The 17,942-nt window shown below is 48.1% G+C and overlaps 1 protein-coding gene across 2 annotated transcripts; it reads right to left on the minus strand.

Annotated features, from left to right (window-relative positions):
- Positions 1–873: 873 nt before the first annotated feature.
- Positions 874–7,098, minus strand: RAP2B (RAP2B, member of RAS oncogene family). Of its 2 annotated transcripts, none has more exons than XM_005525143.3 (3): positions 6,407–7,098; positions 4,935–5,016; positions 874–2,702 (listed from the first exon to the last, which is right to left on the minus strand). In XM_005525143.3, exon 1 carries the CDS (start codon positions 7,051–7,053, stop codon positions 6,502–6,504), a length of 552 nt encoding a protein of 183 aa, XP_005525200.1. In that variant the 5' UTR covers positions 7,054–7,098; the 3' UTR covers positions 874–2,702; positions 4,935–5,016; positions 6,407–6,501. The 2 variants fall into 2 exon arrangements, with proteins under 2 accessions (XP_005525200.1, XP_014109932.2); XM_014254457.2 differs by lacking the exon at positions 874–2,702 and adding an exon at positions 2,713–4,756 and having other exon boundaries at positions 6,740–7,098.
- Between the last annotated feature and the right edge of the window lie 10,844 nt (positions 7,099–17,942).

Below are 17,942 nucleotides of genomic sequence, written 5' to 3' on the forward strand. Positions count from 1 at the left end.
TTTAATTAGAGGAGAAACCAAAAGATCCAACGACCAAGGGGAAAGCAAAACCCACACTAAAGCAAATATAACATTTGAAACAAAAAACCCAGCAGAAAATAGACAGCCGATCTGGGATGCAGCAGAGTAACCCAAAAAGAAGGGAAATCAAGATTGCAAACATTAGAAACACAATTACTCAAGCACTTTGTTAGCATGCTTTCATCTTAACTTTGGTAATCATCAGTAAACTTGGCCAACTCCCCATATGAAATGGGGGTACACGTGATACTGCTGTAGTTCATTCAGGGGATAAAATTATCTCTAATCTCATCCTTCAGCACACACAGCTCCCAAGTCCCCTGAGTCACATTGCAACAATCATCACCAGAAAGTTCCACACAGCTTAAAAGAGATTTTGCTGATTAGTGGTGTAGAGAAGCTCAGTCTAAACATCAAACTCATCCCTGGTGGAGAGCACATGTTGGACAAATGTTTTTTGCACTTTGGAATCAGCTTAGCAATGTAAGGAGGGAAAAAACCCAGTAAATCCATAAGACACACACAAAAGGATGTTTTCTACCCAAAACAGAAGAATGGAGCCCATCTCCCCAGCTCCCAGTGAGACATCCTGCTCCCTGCCCTGCCACACCATGTCTGGCATTTGGGGAACCTGGCTCTGTGTGTCCTGCTTCCCCCACCCCACAAACCACCCCACAAACCACCCCCCAGTCCTCCTTGGCAGATCCCCACCCTGCCCAGCCAGGATTTCATCATCTGAGCTTGCTCCTCCAGCCCCAGCTCAGGAGCCCCAGGCAGCACCACTGGGGAAGGCACCACCAGCACCCAGCAGAGGAAGGGAAACACAAGGCACATTTTGTGTTTTTAAGGTGCATGGAAACATGCAGTCTTGATCTCTTGATCTTGAATGTACTTATTTTATGCTCCTACAGAAAGTGTTTTTGGAATATCTGCAGAGATTTCTCTTTCAAGCTACCTCTCTGGACAGGAATGGATATAATACCTGTCCCCTGGATTGCTGAAATTGGGATAACTGTAGGAACACTATAGAGACAAAGAATTAGATGAATGTACCCACAAATGGGAAACTGGGAAGGCACATCTGTTATAAATACTGACCTGTACCTTTTGCAATCCTGATTCAGAGGGAAGAACAGCCAATTTAATTTCAGATTAGTTTTCACCCAGAAGTCCATTTACAATCATCCTCAAAAGCAACCTAAAACATCTCCTTTCATCTAATTAACATGATTGTATCAAAAGGCAAAAACTGTAGCAATTTTTTGATCATTCTGTCCAGTCTCATTGCTGCAGCATTTCTTGCACAATCATTATTGGTCTGTCAAGCAGAGGAGAAACATCTGGGATCTGTCTGTACCTGGACATCAAATCTATTAACTTAGCGCTTTTTATAATGTTCCCTTACAGAACTTTGTAGAAATAAATGGGGTTTAAATCATTGAAGCTGAAATTACATGTCAGGCACCATTTTCCTAAAAATCTCTCTCTGTCAAGGACTACAAAACAAAGCTATGGCTTCTTGATCAGTCTGCTCTTCACCCAAACCTCCCAAAGACCCAAGACTGCCAAAACTAAAAATAGAGTCAATACAGAACAGCTGCTTTCAATATTTTAAGACTTACTTGAACAACTTGCAAGTTCTAGTTAACTGACTTCTAATTTTACAATGGTTTATGTAGGATCTGGGACTTGTTGGATAGTGCAGATTAAGGATTTGAGTTCTTGCTTTATGCACCACATGCACCTCTGGCATGGACAGCAGCAAAGCAGGCTGGCTGGAGCACTTGTACCCTTCAGAAATTTAGAACAGCCACAGAGAAAATGTGATGGCTGTTCTGGAGCTTTCTGCACAAACATCCCTGCTCATCATCATTGACCAGGATTTGCTGGGTGCTCCTTCAGCACCATAATGACTGTTCCATAAGGAATGGTCCAGAACTGAGATCACTGAGATCACCTGTGGGAAGGGAGGAATTCTGATTCCACTCCCAGTGAAGTCAGATCACACACACACACACACACACACATACACACACACACACTCTCCCTTGGGAAACACAGCAAGAATTTTGATTACAGACTAACAAACTCTACACAAATTAAAACACAAAATCAATAAAAAAACCCTGAAACCCCAATACATGCAGCCCCAGCAACACACTTGCACTCCATTTCTCATCACTACAGCTCACTTGAATATCTTTGGCTTTTTGCACTACAAGTTTGCTTTCAAATCCCTCTCATCTGCTGCACACAAGGTTACCAAAGACTGTCAGCCCCAAACACAAAGTTGGACAGTTTGGGCAGATGCTGGATTCCTGCAAAGAGGAGGTTCTCAAACCTTGTTGTAGCAATGTGACAGGAAGAAGAGTCTTTGACACATTTTGCATGAGGCTGGAAACACTGTAGGAACAGGCTGTAAGCTATAAATGTTGATATTTAAAACCATTTCCCCTTGGAACTGAGCTCACACACGTTTGCTTCTCGAGCAGGTCTCAGATCTGACCAGAACAGGAACAGCTCTGCCCAAGGGGAGAGCGAGGGCTCACTCAGAAGGCGCCTGGGTTGCTGTACAAACCTGGATGGGGACAGAGCTTCCGATGGCAGCAGAGCTCCAGCTGTTTCCATTTACCTTGTAGGAGTCATCCGTGCACGTGTGCCACTCCTTTTAGCACAAAATTCTGAAAGAAAATGCAAGTTTCTGCATTTTGTCACTCCTCAAGGAAATCTGACCCCGAACAACACCTGCACACAATGAGTACCCAAGTGAGGAAGTCATAAAGAGCCAGCTGCCCTTTATTTAAAATGCCCTTTGCAAACAACTTGCTGTACATTCTTTTGAGAGAAGCAGAACCACCAGGATCCCACAGCCACAGTTCCACATCAGCTCCAGCACCATCAGATCAGCAAATCCTGAGCATCGTGTCGAGCAGAAGCACATTGCTTTGGGCCTGGGGCTGAGCACACATTACAGTCACGGACACCGGGATGCCAGACACGCTTTCTTGCAATAGAACAAGCTTGGAGTTTTAAAAATACAATCATTATATACAGCAAAATATGTGGTCACAAGACCAGCCTTAAACCAAGGCCTTGTTTACACAATTTCTGCAATGTCAGGAAGTATTTTGGCCGGGAATGTAATTTTTCTTCCAAAACAAGTAAATATTTGCAAGTCTCACTGTGAAAAGAGTGATATACCACCTCTGTATTGACACGGGTGTAACATATTCCCACAGGGAAAAGGAATAAAGAGTACCTTTATATTGATACAACATTTCCCTCAAGTGTCGAAGCTAATATAGCTTTCATCACTCAGTCAAGTTAAAGCAGGATGATTTTTTTCAGACTTTTTATAGACAAGGCCTATGTTTAACAAGCACCAAAACACTTCAGAGTATTTGGAAGATCAGACTACTGAGCTCTACACTTTGTACTGTCCTCACCAGTCACAGAGAACATGGAATGCCTAAATACATTCAAAACCCTGATCAGACAGTGCCATGGCTGCTTAAATGAATGCTTCACTGTTTAACAAGTACACCTTTTTGGCCAGAACTAGAATGTACCACAGAAAGGCCCAGCACAGCACAGAGCTCAGCTGGCTGCCTCTGCCAGGCTGAGCAAAGCTGGACTCTGTGTGCTACAAACACCCACTTTTGCTTTATTCCTCAAGCACAGCTCAGGCAGTGGGGAAAGAGGCACTGGGGAACGTGAGGGATCTGCTGGCTTCTGGCACAATTAATAAATAAATACCTGCTTTTATCAACCAGAGCAAGCTGCTGCCAGTGCACTGATCTAGAGCGAGGCCTGCTGGGTGCTAAAACTGCACATTCCAATTGAATTTAAGGCAAAATTGAACCATGGCAGTAACTGAGATGTAAATTTATTTCTTTTTAACATCAGACATGCAGTTTGTAAGCTGCAGATTGTGGCAGCAGTCAAGCTTCCTTAGCTTTCAATGCAGTACTGGGGTTAAAAGGAACCCCTTCTGTCAGTGTTAGTCCCCTGTCCTCCCAGCATGGGAGTCCCCTGGCTTTTAATGAATTTTTAGGAATTTCTGGAGGATGAGCTGCGACGAGGTTTTCAATTTCCACTTAAAAACGGGGGTAAATTAACGTGTGTGTTACAGGGAGAGCCCAGGCAGCAGCAAGGGAGCCAGCACTGGGGCTGCTTCTCCAGCCCTCTCTGTTTTTCACTATCACCCAGACTGACACAGCCCCACTGACTGGTCCCTGCTGGAAGGACACACCTGAGCTCAGGAGCAGAAACACCCTTCCAGCACACAGCCTGCTACAAATTTTCAGTAGATACTTGATGTTACAAAAAGTATCCAAGTCTGACTAAAGCACAAATGGCAATTTCATTTCAATCAGCGGGATTTCAAAAGGTAGCATCAAACTGACACTACACACTCATCTTCCAGGGCTGAGGCACAAAGTTTTCCCACTTAAAACAGGAGAAATTACCAGATTCCCAGAGGAATCATGGCAGTTACTTTTCAGTTGGCCCGATTAAAAACCCCTTTACATTACACATCATCGCTCAACCTTTGTTTTTGAGATGTAAGATAATTTCAAGACTTCTTGGGATATGGGGGGGAAGGAAAAAGAGAGTTGCAGGTTTTGTGTGCAGACCTTTAAAGAAGGGGCAAAGAGAGGAAGGAAGCAGGTAAACAAGCTCCTTGGATCTTCCAGCTGATGGGAGGCACAGGTCTCCTCCCACCCCAGCCCTTCTGCAAACCAGAAAACAAAAAGGTCTGGTTTATCATTTTAAAGTGATAATGCAATGAGACTAAAAGCTTAAATTTCATAAATAATTGACCTTTAGAACTTCACCCCAATAAACCATGCTGCTTCCAGGAGGGAAAATGGCCTAATCTTACAGGGCCTGTTGCAGTAAGCCCACATTACCTGCTTAAAGCTGCCTCTGAGCACAGCCTTCTTCTCACAGCTTGGCATCACACTGGGCCAGGGCCTGAACACAGGCAAAAACCTGCATCAAAAATGACTAAATATTAGGTAAAACAGCAATCTTGTGGTTTGCCTTTTTTAACCACTGCTCTTAGCTAAATCAACCCCTCCAGCTTCCACTGCTATTGAGATATAAATCTGGATTAAGAGCCTGTGTGAAAGTCAGTGTTTCATGTGATACATAACAATGCACAAAGTTGTTTTCTAAAAAACAGCGTCTGTATTAAAATTCTTAAAATGGATAGACATCTCTTCAATTCATGTCCGCAATTAAAATGACAGTTGTTAGAATTTTCTTGGTACATCACAACGATAAGATTTCCTTCTTTGCTGACTGGAGGCACATCCCACGTCAAAATCAAAGGGAAATAGAACCAAAAAAATAAAAAAGCCCTCACCCCCAAAATCCCAAAAGGCTAAATTCTTGTAAATTTGAAGTAAATGAAGCCCGAACTTGCAAGACATGGAAATAACAGTTAAAAGGCTCAGATGGAAATAAGAAATAAATTCCACTAACAATAGGCCCTTTTGTCCTGGCTTGCTCGGTGTGATTACTGCAAGGAAACTGTTAAGTAGTTTTTGGAGTAGTAGATAATGGGATTCTGTGGAGCTTTCACAGGTTGGCACCGGCTGGAACAGCTGAGTTTTGAAGGCACTCTACAGACACAGGGCTGCCCTTGGCCCTGCATCGCTCATGGGAAGTCTTTGCACTTGAGAGAGCTAGTCATCAAAATCAGGTATTGCCAACCCAAACCCAAAACCCCTTGGCACAAAAAGCACCACCGCCCCCCCTCCCCGCCAAAGGAAAAACCAAAACCACAACGAAATCACACACACACGCACACCTAAAAAATTGTGCAGATTTGTAACATTTTCACAGCTGATTAAGAAAAAAAAACAAAAACAAAAAACAAAACAAACAAAACCAGGAGAAAAACCACCACGCTACCACTCTCCTGCAAACTCCCATCCGATACAGCAGGTAAACAAAATAGAGCATTATTCCAGGGATATCGGCGGCGCTGCCCGGCGCCCCGTGCCTGGCAGCACCGATCGGGTCACAGTCCCAGTTCCATGTGCAACTCTCCGGGCGGGACGGCCCCGCACCGCCGCCCGCTTGCATAGAGACCGCGGGGAGCGGTGCCGGGACGGGCCCGGCTCCCCGGGCTGAGGGCACCGCTCCCCGGGGCTGTCCGGGCTGAGGGCACCGCTCCCCGGGGCTGTCCGGGCTGAGGGCACCGCTCCCCGGGGCTGTCCGGGCTGAGGGCACCGCTCCTGGCCGGGCTCCCCGGGGCTGTCCCGGGCGGGTTGCCCGCGTGGCTCCGCTCCCCGGGCGGCGGGACCGGCTGCTCCCGCGCCCGCCGCCGACACTGACAGGAAATATGCCATGACCAAGACTGGACGAAACGTACATGCCGAGAAAAGCCACATTTCCACCACGATGAAATTTTTTCCCCGATGTTTTGTCCCCGAGCGTGTCCGCCGGGGCGCGGGGCCGCCGCCGCCCTCAGAGGATGGCGCAGGAGGCGCAGCACGGCTCGTCCCCGTTGGGCTGCGCCGCGTAGTTCATCTGCCTGACGATCTCGGCGAACAGCTCGTCCACCGAGGCTTTGTTTTTGGCCGAGGTCTCCATGAAGGGGCAGCTCCACTCCTCGGCCAGCGCTTTGCCCTCCCCGAAGGAAACCTCGCGCTCGCCTTCCAGGTCCACCTTGTTGCCCACCAGGATCATGGGCACCCGCTCGTACCTCTTGACGCGGATGATCTGGTCCCGCATGGGCTTGATGTCCTGGAAGCTCTGCTGGTTCACCAGGCTGTACACCAGGATGAAGCCCTGCCCGTTCTTGATGTAGAGGTCCCGCATGGAGGCGAACTGCTCGGTGCCCGCCGTGTCCAGGATCTCCAGCACGGACGGGGACGAGTCCACCTCGATCTCCTTGCGGTAGAAGTCCTCGATGGTGGGGTCATACTTCTCGATGAACGAGCCGGTCACGAACTGCACGGTAAGGGCGGACTTGCCCACGCCGCCCGAGCCCAGCACCACCACCTTGTACTCCCGCATGGCTCCCGCCTCCCTCCGCCGCCTCCCGCTCGGGGCTGCCGCGGCGGGCGGGGACGGGGCGGAGGGAGGGGACGAGGGACGGCCCCGCGCCGGGGCGGGGAAGCGGCGGCTGCGCCTTGCGGAGCGGCGCCGGGACAGCCCCGGCGCCGGGAAGCGCCGAGAAGCAGGAGGAAGGGGATGAGGATGAGGAGGAGGAGGGCGGGAGAGAGGGCGCCAGCGCTGCCGTTACCGGCCCCGGCGCGGCGGCGGGACAGCGCTGCCGCGGCCCCTGGCGGCCCGCCCCGCCCATTGGCTGCGGCGCGCGGCCCGCCCCGTTCCCATTGGCTGCGGCGCGCGGCCCGCCTCCACCCATTGGCTGCTGTGTGGCGCCGCCCGCTCCCATTGGCCGCCGACGGCGAGCGGCAGCCGCCCGCGCCCCGCCCTGCATGTGTGACCCCGCCCTCCGCGGGGCCGCGCCGCGCTCGGGATGACCGCGCGTGCCCTCCTGGCCCGGAACCGCGATCGGAACCGGGATCGGAACCGGGATCGGAACCGGGATCGGGATGACCGCGCGTGCCCTCCTGGCCCGGAACCGCGATCGGAACCGGGATCGGAACCGGGATCGGAACCGGGATCGGGATGACCGCGCGTGCCCTCCTGGCCCGGAACCGCGATCGGAACCGGGATCGGGATCACCGCGCGTGCCCTCGTGGCCCGGTATCGGGATCGGGACCGGGATCGGGATCACCGCGGGTCCCCTCCCGGCCCGGTGGTCCCGCAGCCAGCGCTGCCGTGGTACCGGGGTGGGACGGGCAGTGCGGGTGCCCCACCCCGGTGCCGCCGTTCCGGTGCCCTGCCCGGTGCCCCCTCCCGTTCCGGGCCGTGCCCCGGGACGCGGGGAGCCGGGCTCGGGGTGCCCGCAGCTCGCCCCGCTGGCCCCGGAGGCTCCGCGGGCCCGGCTGCCCCGCTCCGGAGCCGGGCCGCCGGGACAGCCCCCGCTCCCGGTTTCCCGTGCTGCGGAGCGGCACCGACTGATGGCTCCGGCGGGAGATGTGGCCGCTGCCAGATGTTGCCGCTGCTGGCACTTGGTGGCCCGGCAGGGCTGAGTCACAGGGTCTGGCTACGGGCCACTGTTTGTAGAAGTCGTCCCTTGGACTTTCTATGAGACATTCCTTTCAAGAAAGTGTCATTAGTTGTTTTGGCACCCTCCAGTCTTTGCTGTTGCATCTTACTCAGTTCTTTACAATTCTCAGTATTTATTCACGTAATAGTGACATTTAGATCCTTTTTACCACACCTTGTTTCCAAGCCTAATCTAAACACAGCAGCTGGGGCAGGCAAAGTCTAAAGGATTTGACATAGGTTTTGTAAATAATGTTCTCTTATTCCTGAACAATTTTCACAGAGGCTAAATTCTACTGAAATTATTTTTGCAGCATTCAAATGCTGGGGGGAGCATTCATCCCCGTGCTCACTGATCCTCTGGTGAGTACTGTGCCCGTGGTGATCCCCTGGAGCTCAGACTGAACCCCTCTGCTGCTGCCATGTAAGTCTTTGCAAATAAAACCTCTCCTGAGGAGCACAAACGTGTTCCAGCAGCCCTGCTGTGGGGTGGGCAGTGGCTGGAAGAACGGTGTGAAATGTCACACGTGTGGGACAGAGCCGTGTGCTCTCTGTGTGAGACCCGCCCGTGTGCCCGTGTGTGAGACAGAGCCGTGTGTGAGACCCACCCGTGTGTGCTGTGTGGCTGCAGCCATGTCCCGCTCCTGGCAGCTGAGTGTCCCCAGGAAGGATTCTGGTCTGTCAGGCCCCCACCTGATTTCTCCCAGGTGTGCATTTTTCTCAAGCACCTACAAAACCTGTGGGCTGCAGGCTGCTTGTGAGCTGCTGCAGGTGCTGTGCAGGTCAGCCTGGGATGCAGCAGGTATTTTATCTCCTGTGGCAGCTCCAGGGCTGGGCTTTGGTCCCCTGTCTGTTCTGGGCTCTGCCTGCTGCCCATGTAAGCCTTTCCTTGTGCCAGGCTCGTGGGCCATGGTTTCCCAGAGCCGTTCCAGAAACACTGAGCAAGACCTGAGCACTCACACCCATTGTTCTGTGAGTTGTCTGTCCACGGCTGCTTAGTCCATCCTTTGGAAACTGAGTAACTGAGCTCCCTTGTGAGCTTTCAAGCCATTTCTCCACTTGTTCTCATTACTGTTGCTGTCTATCTGATTTTTCCCCTCCTGGCAGTACTCTGGGAGCAGAGCTACCACATCACCCAGCTTGGTGTGAACCAGCCTAAATCAGTCACCTGCTGGCAAGGGCTGGCAAAGTTCTCTTCAAAACCAGCTGTAAGAATTGCTGAAAGGCCACAGTGTAAATGCAGAAATATTTTATTTTCTTGTTCTGTGATCAGGTTTTGGGTATGATGTGGGCTTGCTCACCTTCATCACTTCTGTAGCAAACCCACAGCTAAATTATTCACGTTACACTTTCTCCCCAGCATGCCAGTAGCTGGTTTTATAAAGACCAGACTGTAATGCTGGTTTAAATCCTGTCTATTTAATCCCAATTCACTGCTGGATTGTGGTGTGTGTTGTTTTTTTCAGTGACAGAATAAAATTACTGTCCATTTTTAATTCTACACTATGCTATTAATTGCTGCTGTTTCTGAAGAAGGAAATGTATTGCGTTCAAAGTAACGAATGATCTTTATGCTGTTAGTTTAAATATGGAATATGATTTCTCAAGTGCCAGTGCCCTACTACATGTATTAATTGAATCTCTCATTACCAGCCAGCTCTAGGTAATTAGTCAGTCTGCAGTGCAAGGAGTCTGTGGGAAGTAACTGAAAGAATCAAGTCTGGTTTTCTTAGAAATGAATTCTGGTGCATGGCTACAGACCACTGAGGGATCTGTGGGTTGGAAAGTTTGAAAATCCCTGGCTGAGGGTTCAGACACAGAAGAAGTTAAATAAATCACAAGATGATGCAGCACATAATATTTGAATTATGAAGCGTGCATTGCATTGGGTGGTTGTGCTTCATGAATGGTAGTGGTTTAGCTTCTCAGGAAAAAAATTAATGTTTTCCTGAAACAAGCACTGGTTGGGCAACATGAAGGCATGACAATGCAGCAGGGTCTAGGCAAAATATAATCATCAGAGTTGGCTGTATTAATTTGATTTTCAAAATGATCAAGCATATTTTAAAAACAATTTTAGGATGATTTGATGCTATCTTAAAAATGCCAAAATAAAATTCAGCTGAAAAGCATAAATTTGGTTACTAAGCAGCTCAGCATACAATATTTACATGTATAACCATCTTTGACTGTGCTGAGTAACCCTGCTTGTTCAGTAAAACTGCTCATACAGGCTGAGGTTATTTCTGTGCATAGTTAGAGCGAGTCGTGAGCTGCTGCTGTTAGAGATATTTTGTGCAAGTAAAGCAGTGGCCTTGGGTGGGCTTTTTAATGTATTGTACTTTGCAGGCAGAGATTAAACAAGGGTAGTTTAGATCAGTAACAGATACAATATCTAAAGTTTGAGTACCCTGAAAGTTTGTCAGTGCCTGATGACAAGAAGATTTAATAGTACAAAAAGTGAAAACGACCTTCTAAGCAGCTCTTTTTAAAGATGCACAGTGGCAGCCAGGGATGTGTCACCTCCTGAGACCTGAGCGAGTCCCACTGAGCTTAGTTTGGAAGAGATTTTACAGAAAACCTGTGCTCCACCTGAGGAACAGAGAATGCTGTGAGGAGTGGGCTGAGTTTTGAGGTATTTGTGTTTCTGCACAGTGTTTGCTGCTGGATCTCGGAAGGCCCGAGCTCTGGAAGTGAAACTGAGCTGCAGTCTGGGAAATGCAGGGCCCTGGGTAAAAAGGACCCTGAGAACGTGCTCAGAGTAAGGGGTGAGGATGTGCCTGTCTGAAATCTGAAGCTGCAGCTCTTGGGCAGAAAGAGCTGCTTGCCTTCAGTCAGTTTCTCTGCCCCTGTTAGTGACCACACGTTGAAATAAGGTGTATTAATACGTGGGAAGTTCTTGGGACTGTGAAAGAGACTTCTGAGACCATAGTGCTCTGCCAGGTACTAGCTAGGCAGGGTGGTAATTGAATTTTAAAGCTACAAATCACACTAAATTATGTATTTTAATTTCTCAGCACTGCTGCTGAGAAAATCCCAAGGGAAGTCACGGGCTAAGGATACTGCACATCATTTCATTCCTAAGATGGCAATGTTCCCTGGATATAACAGATATACCTCACCACTCACTTAAGATTAAATGACTTAGCTGGCTCACAACCCAATATAAAACAGTTAAACTGAGAAGATTCAAAATCATTTGGGGAAGAGTTGCTGTTCTGTCACTCCCATGCTGTCAGTATGTAACATTAATATTAATAGTAAACCTAATGGTAAAGGGAGAATAATTACCAAGGGAAGCTAAGATGAAATAATCATTCAGAGTTCAAAGAGCAGAATTGCACCAAATGTTTTCTGGCATTGAACAAATGGAGAAATTGTTCAATGTTTATTCATTTTGAATGTATGAAATTAAGCAAGATTTTGGGGTCTGAATTGGTTTTTAGTGCAGTGGTGTACAAAGAAGTCTTTATTTTGCATTTGGCAGCAGGGTGATTTAGGTTGCTTTGGAGGGGTTGAGGAAGGAGAAGACGACAAAAATAACCTGGCATCCAACAGCATTTAAATACAATATTTAACTTATCTGCACCTTGAGTAATTCTCGATAATTCCATATGTGAATGCATATCTGCAATAAGACTGCCTAATGTGTGTTTATCTTAATCCAGTGGCATTAACAATTCTCATTCCAGAATCAGGGTGTGCTCACAGGGAGTAAAAGGAGACAGCCAGGGTGATTTCTTGGGCAGGTTTCATACAGGTGAGGCTGTTCTGGGGCAGCCCCAGAGGCCCTGGTGTCACGGGCTGCAGGTGACTCAGCTCCTGGCCTGGCTTGGGGAAGTGCAGCTCCATGGGGACTTTCCTCTGCCAAAAGATCCTCAAATGCAAAATACCAAACTTGTGTTTTTTTCAAGAAATAATCACAGCTGCTGGTGGGTGTAAATAAAGTATAAAAAAAAAAAAAAGAAAAAAAGAAAAAAAAGTGACACACATACACAAAAAAGAGTTCATTATTTCCATCAAAAGTCCTGCCAGAGATCTTATCACTATTGCTAAAGTAGCCTGTGCTGCCAGAACTTATCAGATGTTTCCCTTGAATCGGTGTCATAATGCCACTTTATGTTTCTTTATAAAGAACGTGTTCCATGGCGTGCTTCTATCCCACTCCTAGACGTGATGTTTATATTCAAAATATGCATAATTGGCAAAGTTCAGGTCTATTTCTGTGTTCATTATTTGTTGTCAACTCCCTTCTATCTACCCCAGGAGCAGTTTACCTGAAAGGTTATGGGGTTTGGGTAAGTGCACAGAACAGGGAGAGCCCTTCTCTGTTCCTGTGTGCAGCACTCAGGTTGTGTGTAGGTGTGGTGAAACAACTTTTGGAACCATAAACGTAATCTTGATAGCACTTGCATGGAAACAGTGCTATTGTGTGGTAATGAAACCGGTGTAATCAGCCTGGAGTGAAACTGGTGACTAATTCAAAATCAAACTTCCTGTCTGCAGCAAAAGCCCTTCTGGAGAAAAATGCTTCTTCACTGCCCCGTGGCACTGTGTCACATTGCAGCCTTAACTCTGCTGCTGGGAGTGCTCAGATACAGCAGATAATTATCATTTGGAATTTTCACCCTTGAATTTGTTAAATTCCTCAGTCTCCTGACCAGGAGCAAAGAATTTTACTGACAGTCTTCTGTCAGGGCAGGGTGGGAGGAGTGCTTCCAGCTGGGATCTGTGGGGATGAGCTGGGAGTGTTCCAGAGGTCCCAAAGAACCAAAGCACGTGGGTCAGCGGGTGTTGGACTTTTCCTCCCGTGAGGAATCACTGCAACAATCTGCCTTTGGTCTGGGGTCAGTGGTGTGCACCTGGGCTTGGGGGTATTGGTAGGTAGTGAGGTCTGGGGAATTTCCCCACTCTTCAGTCAACTGAGGATACCAAAACCAGGTTTTGGGAAGGGTGGCATTGTTTCATCTCTGAGACATGGGCTGTGCTGTATATAGTGCACAGAACAGCCCCTGCTGTACCTAGCTCTGCTGCTTTGGGTCCTCCAAAGCATCCAGGTGTAAATATTGATTGTATTTGAGCATTTTAAAGTAATTTGGGGGTAAACATATCATTGAAGGAGATAAGGATTTTTGAGGCCCATGTTAGGCTCAGTCTGATGTCAGTAGTTTGCAGCCTCAATAGCTTCCAAATCTCTTTTAATCCTTTAACACAAAGCTATGTTTTCTGTGTTTTTATGTTTAAATAAAGATTGTTTTAGAAGGGCTGCTGCTGTTTCTGGCTGCTCAAGGCTGAAGGGATCATTGTGACTGGCCACTGATTGTGTCACCAGCCTAAAGACTGTTTCATCTTCCAGGCCTTCAGGTGCTGGGCCAGATCAAGGTGAGCATGGGAGCAAACTGAGTCTTGCAGCACTGGCCCTGCAGATAAGCGGGCTCAGACAGCACTACCGAGCTCTGAGAATGAGCAGATAAGGCTCAGTGATGTGGACACCACTTGATCTGTGAGCCATGTTCCATATTGTCAGGCAGGGCAGTCAGGAATGCTGATGTGACCACGAGCCCCCAGAGGATTTGTGTGAGGGCTGGTTGTTGTCACAGCCTGTCAGGACACAGCGGGTCCCCGAGGGCCGTGTCCCTGCGGGCTCCTCACACCGTGGAGCTCGCTGCTCGGGTTCCTGTCTGCGTGCCACAGTCCACAGCTGCAGCAGTGAGTATGAAATATTAGCTCTCCCTGAATGGAGATACATTGCCATTCCTGTATACTTTATTTTGTCATAAATATTTCCATTAAGTGTAGTGACCTCCACTGGTGGCACCCAACTGCTCCCAGCAAAACACACCCAAACCAGTCCTGTCATGGGAGAAGTGCTGTCTTGTCATGTACCAGAAAAAACAGGATAAAAATGACTTCAAGCATGAATTGATTCTGTTTGTGGTCCTTCACTTCACAAGGTGGAGGGACCTGCACCTCACGTGGATGGAGCTGACCTGGCAGTCGTGGCTGATTGGAAGCAGATCCGTGTGCAATCAGGAGCTGCTCCATAGTGGCTGGGGAAGAAAACACAAGTTATTTTATTACAATAAGCATATTTCCCAGGACAGAGTTGAACTCATTTGTTCCACTTGAAAACAGCCAACAAGATCCCTGATCCTAGGACCTGCTCCAATTAATCCTGCTAATGCTGCTGTTCATTTTATTTTTGACTGCTGAAGCAGAGATGAACTTTGAGGCTCTCTCAGTATCACTGAGACAGATGTGGCATTTTAACACTGTCAGCAAGACAAAATGTCAGGATGGTCGGAGTTTCAGCTTTCCTTCTTGAAGGATTTTTGCCTGGTTTTCCCCTGGCAGCAAAGCCTGTAGACTGCTTCCCCTGCCAGCAGATCCTTTCTGGGTAATGGTGAACTAAAGTGAAAACTCCATGCACCGTCACAGATGGCATCCAGGCACAAATGTCTGTCAAAAACCAGTTTATCAAAATCACTGAAAATTCTAATTCTGTTCTCCAGGGTGCTGACAGAAAACTTGATAGCATCAGCAAATTTTGGGTTTACACTCTGGTTTTCAAGGCACTAATACAAACCATAGACAAAGCTCTGGTATGTCTTCCAGTTTCATGGCAAACTACTGACATGTCAGAAGTTTTTAAACAGGTTGTTTATCTTCTAGGTGTTTTCCCAGACTGTTTGATGAAGTGCTGTAGTGTTCAGCCAGGTTTGTGGGCTCTGAGGTGACTGACTAATGCAAGTAGATATCTGAGAGTCGGGCTTGATTTCAGTGTTAACAAGTGCCTTGGAACCTGTCTTTGTTCAGTAAACAACATATTTCATAGTTTGCATCAGATTGAATCCTTCTGCAAATATAAACAAATACTTTCATGGAACAAGAAAGTAAACTCTGTGACACTCATGGCAACAGTGACTAATCAGTTTAAGTCTTTTTATTGCTGACTATTTAAATCAAAGCACCCAGCTCTGTAGTGCAGGGCACCTGAAGCAAGAAGTGTTTGGGGTCTGCACAGCCTGGAGAAGTGTTTGGAAGAGGTTTGGGATCTCATGACTTCTGGGACCTGGAAGAAATGTATCACTTCTCTGTCATGACCTCAGCCTGCACTGTCATTGCTTAAATAATGATTTTAAAGCTCCTGTTACTCTTCCTGACGACAGACTCTCCTGTGAAAAGGCTCGGGGCAGAGCAGGGAGGGTCCCTGTCCTTTGGGGAAGGGCTGTCTGCTGCTCCTGCCAAGCTTCCAGCTGGCTGGGGAAGGCTTGGCACACGGGGACACAGGCAGTGTGTGGGATCTGCTCTACCTGTACCAGTACCTGGCAGCTACAAATACCCCGCAGCGTGAGTCACACCTTGGTGGCACCCAAAGCCTCTCCTGCCACTCCGGGCAGTGCAGGCAATGGGAGAGCACGAGAGCACACCAGAGCTGCCACATTTGACAAGGTGTGGTGCTGACTCAGGGCAGCTGCGGCCAAATCTCACCCTTTTCCTGACCAATGAACAGAATGAATCAGTGGCAACCCAACAAAACCCCACGACTTAAACCTCACCGAGCGTCCTTCTGCCGTCCCAGGAGAGCACCAAGCCCTGCATCCACCTCAGCAGCCAGCTGGGAGCTGTCGGGGTTGGGACACCACGGGCACTCAGCTGCTTGAGAGGATGTCCCAGCACCCTGATGAACGTGTCCTGTGGCTTTGGACAGCACGGATTGGGAAAAAGGAGCAAAAGTTGCCTGGAACATTAAAAACCTCAATAAATGGTAGTGTTGCCTCTGCATTGTAACTGTACCAGGAGTCTGCAAACAGACAGCCTGTGTTCTTACTACAGTTACTTCACTTTTAAAATAGCATACTGGTAGCAAAAGTACAGTTTCAAAGTAAAGTTTGGTGTAGATAAAGACCAAGCCACCGTTCCTACTCCTACTTACCGTATGGAGAAGCCACTGACTGTTACAGCCCTGCCAATAACTGAGCTCACAGCACAATGAAACTCTGTAAATAGTATTTAAGCGTTGACAGTATTTAAACATTTAACTCACCGAGCCTGGTGTGAGTACGCTTTCTTAACATTAGGAAATCTATTGCTTAATTAATGTTTTATGGCAGTTTGCATATATAAAGCACTATATATGAATGCTGAGTATGATTCAGTTGTCAGTATCTGAACATGAATTACATTTCACACAGGGTTTGGGAGAAGAAATTCCATAACATTAGGCAAAATGGCTTATGCATTCCCAGTAATTTTACATAAAATCTATTCATAGTGCCCATTGACTGGAAACAATATATGGGATTCTTTTAGTTGAACTACTTAATTCAGCAGATAACCACTGCTGCTTCATAGTTCACGGATGAGAATGTAAGGGAGCAGCTGAGGCATCCAGCTGAATTCGATTAATGACAAAGGAACGTTTCAGAGGACAGAGGGGACACTGTCCACTGTGCCCACAGCACAATCAGGGAGTGGAAGTGACCACTTGGAGCTGAGCAGTAAAACCAAAGACCTGCTCCAGCCCCAGAACTGATCCTGCCCCAGAACTGATCCTGTCTCAGAGCTGATCCTGTCCCAGAGCTGATCCTGTCCCAGAGCTGATCCTACCCTGGGAGCTGATCCTGCCCTGGGAGCTGATCCTGACCCAGAGCTGATCCTGTCCCAGAGCTGATCCTGTCCCAGAGCTGATCCTGCCCCAGAGCTGATCCTGTCCTGGGAACTGATCCTGCCCTGGGAGCTGATCCTGCCCCAGAGCTGATCCTGCCTTGGGAACTGATCCTGCCCCAGAGCTGATCCTGCCCCAGAGCTGATCCTGCCCTGGGAACTGATCCTGCCCCAGAGCTGATCCTGTCCCAGAGCTGATCCTGCCCCAGAGCTGATCCTGTCCTGGGAGCTGATCCTGCCCTGGGAACTGATCCTGCCCCAGAGCTGATCCTGTCCCAGAGCTGATCCTGCCACAAGGAGCTGTATGATACAGCCAGGCCTGAGTGGTCCTGCCAGATCCAAACTGTCATAGTAATTTTTTCTGACATTCCATCAAAGTGAGACAGTGCTTATTGTTTCTGGGTTTTCTTTTCTGCTTTTGATGATGTCAGAGTTCTTAGGGTCTAATACTGGAGGGCCATTGTGGAGTATAGTCTTAGCACAGCAATTACCAATGAAAAGTGGCAAATTAGGATGAAATAATTGCCTGATACTGTCTAAAACTGACTCATATAGAAATTTCTAACAGCAGAAAATTTCTTTTTGCTGTTATTTTATGAAGTATTGTCAATACTCAAATAGCTAAATGCTTCAATAAATTGCCTTTTTTTCTCTGTGCTGAGTGTCTTGCAACTTGGTGACAATGCTCTGGTTGTTTGTCACCAGAAGGTGACAGTTTGAGCTCATGGAGAAAACTATTGCAATACACATAGTTACAGAACAAGCTCTCCTTGTCCATTGTTTTGGATAAAATCCATGAAATCTCACTCAGAAAGATGTAAAACCAGACCCAAGGGCTCCTGGTACTGGTTAATTGCTATTTCCTGCTGTTTTCCCCTCCTGTTTCATGCTTCCTTGGGGCAGATCCCCTGGAGCTCTCTCAGAGCACCGAGGGAGCTGGTCAGACATCCCGGTGTGAGTGAAACATCTCAGCACCAGAGTGCCCAGAGAGGATCCCAGGCTGGGGCCAGGTCCCATGGAGAACCAGCAGCCTCAGCTGTTTATGCTGTTCTTAGATCTTCAAATTGAGCAAGAGAGGTCTGCAGCCTCTCCCTGCTATCAGCACATCTGCAGAGATAACC

The sequence above is a fragment of the Pseudopodoces humilis genome, chromosome 11, assembly GCF_049639895.1.
Source record: "Pseudopodoces humilis isolate 2021_Gansu_Grassland_sample_001 chromosome 11, ASM4963989v1, whole genome shotgun sequence".
Lineage (NCBI taxonomy): Eukaryota > Metazoa > Chordata > Aves > Passeriformes > Paridae > Pseudopodoces > Pseudopodoces humilis.

Excerpts from the sequence above, each read along its gene's own strand:
- RAP2B (XM_005525143.3), bottom strand. The coding sequence starts at position 7,053 with ATGCGGGAGTACAAGGTGGTGGTGCTGGGCTCGGGCGGCGTGGGCAAG.